The sequence below is a fragment of the Anguilla rostrata genome, chromosome 13, assembly GCF_018555375.3.
Source record: "Anguilla rostrata isolate EN2019 chromosome 13, ASM1855537v3, whole genome shotgun sequence".
Lineage (NCBI taxonomy): Eukaryota > Metazoa > Chordata > Actinopteri > Anguilliformes > Anguillidae > Anguilla > Anguilla rostrata.
In genome coordinates, this window is record NC_057945.1 from 3,277,692 (window position 1) to 3,284,400 (window position 6,709).

The 6,709-nt window shown below is 46.3% G+C and overlaps 1 protein-coding gene across 1 annotated transcript in view; it reads right to left on the reverse strand.

Moving 5' to 3' along the window:
* shmt2 (serine hydroxymethyltransferase 2 (mitochondrial)) overlaps window positions 1–6,709 on the reverse strand; it is a 44,093-nt gene extending 37,384 nt beyond the window's left edge. Inside the window, exon 1 of the mRNA XM_064304633.1 lies at window positions 6,555–6,709. Within this exon, the coding sequence (XP_064160703.1) occupies window positions 6,555–6,587 (33 nt within the window). The 5' untranslated portion in view covers window positions 6,588–6,709. The remainder of the gene's footprint in view (window positions 1–6,554) is intronic.

Consider the following 6,709-nt stretch of genomic DNA (forward strand, 5'->3'; position numbering starts at 1 on the left):
GCCAATTTCAGTTTTGGAGCAGAACAGCCATTTCAAAACAGATTCAGGCATCGAATATTTTGTTCCAATACTTCACGCCAAGTCATGTCACACAATGTCATTAATCAATTGCCATAGAGACGGTATGATTGACGGCTGGCTTGAGTACAGTGAGAAGAGGCAGGATCTAATCACAGTCAGCTGGTGCTTCTGGAGAAACTCCTGTTTAATTGAGCTAATCACTCAATTCCTTTATTTGTGAAAAGCAGTAAAAAAGAAATGCGTGGAAAAAGTGGAATCAGCATTTTTTTTTTTTACTGCCATTGATGTTGTAGACCCACTGATTCCAGAGAGCCCAGAAAAGCATGAGCTACCCACTGAAGACTGTGCTGTCACATGCAACCCCCCTTCCCCAACCCCCCGACTCCCCGCCTGCGGTGGACGGAACTTCACATGCACCTGTCGCATGCAGACTGCCCGACAGAACAAAACAGTCAAACTCAGACAGGGACAACGCAGCCGACTGTAGCCCTGCCTCCCTGAACAACGGCCAATCAACAGCTGACTATAGCCCTGCCTCACTTAGCAAAAGCCAATCAACAGCTGACTGCAACCATACCTCCCTGAAGAACAGACAATCAACAGCTGACTGTAATTCTGTAATTCTGCCTCCCTGAACGACAGCCAATCAGCCGACTGTAATCCGGCCTCCCATGGCAATAGCCAATCAACAGCTGACTGTAACCATACCTCGCTGAACAACAGCCAATCAACAGCTGACTGTAATTCTGCCTCCCTGAACAACAGCCAATCAACAGCTGACTGTAACCATACCTCCCTGAACAACAGCCAATCGACAGCTGACTGTAACCATACCACCCTGAAGAACAGCCAATTGACAACTGAGCTGTGAGGCTAGCAGCCACAGTTTGCATAGACACTAGCACGGGGTCACATGACTAAAACCAGTGATTAACAGCATAGCCCAGCAGGCAGATATACAAATGGAAACTTTATTGCCAATGGATCATGTTTCAAACATGCCAGCTTTGAGAAATGAGGACTTCAAACAGTACCTCCACACCCTCAAAAGTTGGACAGTGTCCCTCATTGGATTATTAGGCTAACTGCGCAACCGCTAACAGTTTTCAAACGGGCTGACTGTACACTATTATTACCATAAGATACGATTTGAACAGAAGTCCAGTGCCTAATCACATTCTCCGGTTACACAAAAGCAACAAAACCCCCATTAAATCGTCCTGCCGTGGACACAGCAGCACCATTGAGGCCACCAGGATTATCAGTAGTATGTTCCTGATTGAGCTTGACCCTGAATGGCCGTTTGAAAGCTCGTAAAAATGCCAAAGTCCCCTCTAAACTGATCTATCGCTCAGCTACAGACAGGCCGGGCAGATAAGCAGTCCAATGTGATCTGTGAGCGGGGGAAACTTCACACATGCTTCAAATTAATCAGCAGTGCAGTCAGAGTTTAGTCTCGCAAGACAAGGTCATGAGCGATAACTTATTACTGTTAATACTGGAGCAAACTCCATTAGAGGCCATAACCAGATGTTATGACCATCGGTGTTAATATTTACAGTGTTTCACAGTATTACTGAGGATACATTACAGTTGGTCAATGCGTGTGAATGTGTGTCTGAGACAGAGAAACAAACACAGACAGGAAAAAGAGAGCAGGATAGAGGGAGACAGGGAAAGACAGCGAGAGAGAGAGGGAAAAAACAGACAGAGAGTATAAGAGTTCAGTGGATAGTCCTTGTCCTGTTGCCTGTCTTTACCTCATAAAGTAGAAGAGTGGGGGGTGGGGGGGGTGTGAACATGAGTCTGTCAGCTGATTGGCTGAGTGCAGTTCTGAGCTAAACCGGGTCTCACAGCTGATTGGCCGTGTGCAGGTCTGAGCTTTGGAACTTCTAGGGGGCACATTAAGCAAATGGTAACAGGTTAATTGTGTGGTGACCATGTGACTGTAGCTCTTCTGAGAGAGTGCAGATAATGACATTGGGGGGGGGGGGGCGCAGGGGGAGGCCGAGAGCAGACCGCGCCGATCGGATCCCGTCTGAACCGGCTGGCCGGTTATTTGCAACCTGGCGGCTTGGCAGACGGCCGGCCCAGCCCGTAGCTCTGGGGCTAGCGGTAATAGCGAACGCTTGAGTGCGGCCTCTAAATCAGAGCTCCAAAGTGCCGGGCGGCAGGGCAGTATAATGGGGAGGAACCGGGGCCCGTAACTCAGGAGGGGGGAGATTCGATTCCCAGGTGGGGTGCTGTGGTCGGCGCCTGGGGGCGAAGTCCTCGTCCCAAACCGCTCCAGTAAACGCGGAGCTGTGTAAAAGGACCGCGCGCTGGGAACGTCTCCCTGGATAAGGGTGTCTGCTCAATGCCCAAATGCAAAGTTACCTTTTTTTTAGCCTCCTATTCAACACCTGTCCCCTATAATTCAAATCTATATTTAAATCCCTCCCGGAATGGCTAACGCAGTTCGCTAACTGCTACCTGCAGACTGGCGCAGTCACCAGGGTGACTGACACACTGTGTAACGACTGGCTCAATAGCTCAGCACTATACAATAACAAGGACTGACTGTAGCGGCTGACTGATGATCTATGGCCTGGGTAAAGGGTACGTTCCCACAGCCAAGGACAACTACACTGAAGGACAATCTGAGAACTGAGAAGGGTCCTGTGGTCAGGAAAAAATGATAAACAATTTTGGGTTGAAGCTCCAGTCCGCAATCAAAGCTGCTTCGTCAGTGTTCAGGAGCTGAAGCTGGCAATGAGTCGCAGAGTAAAGCTGGTGTTAAGTCACGGAGTACAGCTGGTGTCAAGTCATGGAGTACAGCTGGTGTTAAGTCATGGAGTAAAGCTTGTGTTAAGTCATGGAGTACAGCTGGTGTTAAGTCATGGAGTAGAGCTGGTGTTAAGTCATGGAGTAAAGCTTGTGTTAAGTCATGTAGTAAAGCTGGTGTTAAGTCATGGAGTAAAGCTGGTGTCAAGTCATGGAGTACAGCTGATGTTAAATCATGGATTAAAGCTGGTGTTAAGTCATGGAGTACAGCTGATGTTAAGTCATGGAGTACAGCTGGTGTTAAGTCATGGAGTAAAGCTGGTGTTAAATCATGGATTAAAGCTGGTGTTAAGTCATGGAGTACAGCTGATGTTAAGTCATGGATTAAAGCTGGTGTTAAGTCATAGAGTAAAGCTTGTGTTAAGCCGTGGAGGTCATTTTCTGATCTATCTATCAGCTCCACACCGATATGAAACAGACTTACTACAGGTTTCACTGGTGCACCATTGCATCACTTCACAAACACCGCTCACGTGTTTTTAAATCTGATTGGCTGATTACCATGAAAGGAGTCTCGTGCGCGCGCATGAGGCCTAATCACATTTCTGTAATTAGGGACTGCAGAGAAGGCTATGGATTTATCCCTGTTTCCCTTATGTCAGCAAGGAATACTGTTTGCCATCTTGAACTAATTCAATACTTGAGCAAATACCGGGTTACGCACGGAACACTCAGATACTGCTTTAATCTAAACTGCCACGATATCTGAGCTGTTAGCACTTTAGATTAAAGCACATTCAGGCTGTAACTCATCGCCACCTGCGTTTTATTTCGTCCCGAGGGCGGGGTCTGCAAAGTGGGAGGAGTCTGGGCACACGCGCCTCCACGAGCTTTGAAATCTGGATGACATCGGATTCCCCTCTGAGTACGCCAGCACCATTCCAGGAATGAGACTGAGCTACCCTCTGCGAATTTAACAGTTATTTTATTAGCGTGGATAAAACCCAAACAAAAACCGCTGACTGTTTCTCCGAACCCTGCAAGCAAAGTTCTGTCCGCTCTTCGGGCCTCTGTTGTTTGTTGCGGCCGAGGTCTGGGATTGGACAGGGGGTGGCCGTCATGCCGCCAAGTCAAGTCGCGGTCAAATATGAGCTCTGATTCTCTCAACAGCTCAATAAATATCCCCATCTTCCATTTCTCACGTCTTCCGCGTCTCTCGTTTTAGTGCGGCTTCTGTGCTACTGCGCTACGGGTCGGACCCGCTAATCTTCGCCGCACCACGACGCGGCTTTTTGTTTTTCCCCGCCGACTGGCAGCCTCCCGCTGATCACGAAAACCCGCGAAACCTGACCGCCGAGGTAAATCGTCCAAAATTCCCAGCGTGTGAGAAACTGACTAGCAACGTGCAGGCACTCGCTGGTGCAACTGCGATTGACCTCAGATGGCCGGAAAAAAACATCAAATACGGAGTAAAACTGCAGAGAATGCCTAATGCGTGATGGGAAGGAAAGAAGAAAACAAACTTTTAAACCCCTGAGAGCCATCCAGAGTGGCCAGTGGATGGAGAATTTCTAGCCACTCGGGAATGTTTACCCAGATTTACAATTTTTTCCACAAACTCATTCATTTAGACCCAATTGAGCACCAAACCTTTCTGACACGGCACCAAAAAAATACTACCATGAGCTCAAATAGGTACTGGGGCATACGCCTACTGTTAAATTATATTGCTAGGCAGAGAGTGATTGCAGAAAGTCTCATTCAAGACAGTTGCATCCAGTCCACATTACCATGTGAAGTAGTTCAGACAACACCATCTGCCAATGAATGAATTAGTTTGCCTTAGCAGCTCACTGGTACAATCAACACAGCACTTCTGAAATCACTGTACAGCTCAAGAGCAGAAGCTAATGCACAGATAAAGAGTAGGCCTCCTCACCCACCAATAGCCTACAAACTTAGTAAAGTGTCTCCATGGCAAACATTTGTGAAACCCATTTAGGATTTTTCCTACATTAGCCACATTAATTTGGCAAATATTTCCCTCCCACTGCAAGAAATTAATTGTTTCTCCGCAAAGTGTCAGATGTCACCGGGCACCTTGCCTTCATCTGGATGAAATCACGGTAGGACACCAAAGAAAAAACGCGTGATATACAGGGAAACAATGTTTTCAGTCCACCCTTGTTCCAAAGATGCAGACTTGGAGAAGCTGTGACTTCACCACTTTCACCACCTTAACCTCAGCATCTCGCGCAGCTCGCAGTAGATTACGGACACATCTGTAACGAACTTCATTAAGTGGTTTCCGCATGAAACTAGAAAGCAAACGAGTCTACCAGTTTATAACATAAGTTCTGGCACTTCTGAATTTGAACTTTGTCGTATTTTGCACAATATTTAGTCTACTACAATTAAATACTACGCCAACTTAAGGGGCCTAATGTTGTGACAAATTTCCAAGTTAAAAGGAACCAAGCGTTGTTAAAATATCCAAATAAAGCAGATGAGGCAGGGCAATCACACTCAAGGCCTTGCGATAAACATCTTTCATACAACATTTGGATTCACCTAGGACCCTTAATGACTACCACGTCGCTAGCTATCGTGCACGTTTCTGTCCAGCCTATTGTAAATGTTCACGGCCTCACCCATGTTTTGTAAGCAAACCATCGTCGTGAAATTATACAGCAACAAAATGTGGGCATATCAACGTAGGTCGACTATACACAGAAATGCGAGCACCTATGCTGTAGCATGGTTTCATCTTCATGATGCTTCAGCGGACACACATACACACACACACACACGGGGACACACACATGATGAAAGAGACCCCGAGCAGTTGCATCATCTGAACACTAGCCTCACTAGCTTATGCAGGTTGGCTGTCTACCTACTTAGTGTGTCTGTGTGTGTGAGCAAACTTTTATATGGCTTGTTAGCCTTTACACATAACGCGCACATAAATGCATAAGGACCAGTGTAACGAAATAGTTTGAGTACGAAGTTGTTTCTTGGAAATGAATAGTGCGTCTGAGCTCCCAGTAGCGGGTTATTTAAGGCTAACCTGCTCCAGCGTGGCTTTGAAAACTACTAACGCCTGGCAAAGCACATCAACTTGCAATCAACTCAGTACTGAAGTCAAGTTGGCGAACATGTCAGCGAGCTAACCAGCTGCTCGGTATTACATTAGTTAATTAATTAAAATCCCAGTCTGATAAAGCAGGGGAGAAAGTCCCGAGTGAGGTCTTATAGCGAGAAGCAAGCGAAGCATAAAAGTTTTATGTGCGGTCAAATCCATTACAAGAACACTCCCGACCGAAGGCCGAAAGATCGTGTTAGCCAGTTAGCAACAGCCTGAACATTATTTCAGTCACTCCCGTCACAAATGACATCCACTGAACAATAATTCATACGTTGCTAAGTACAGTAAGCTAATTTGCCATGCTTTCGTAAAGCTCCAAACAAGCTATATGTCCTGTCAAGACAGAGACCAAATAAATCAGATATCGGAAAAAAAGGAGCTAGGAAGCAAGCTGCCATTGTCAAAACCAAAACCATTTGAATTAGCTAGCAAGGGGGAATAGCACTTTTTGACATTTCCATAGCAATAATTTACCATTTGGATAATTATCGATTTGGAAGAACCTCATATTCGCAAGATCCGTGCGTAGTCTAGCTAGCTAGCAACTGCACTGCTTCAGCAAAATAACATGCATGCATACACAGACAACAAAACTAGATCAAACTTGTGTCCTGGCACTCACACGTGCAAGTTGTCTTAATGTCAATGACAGCATTTCTTCTGGTGTTCCGAGACGGCTGGTTACAGAGGAGTCCCACGCTGTTTCTCAATCTTCTCAACGAGGAAAACCTCTATGTACATCCGGATTAGCGCATGCGTACAATTTCCTTGCCCAAC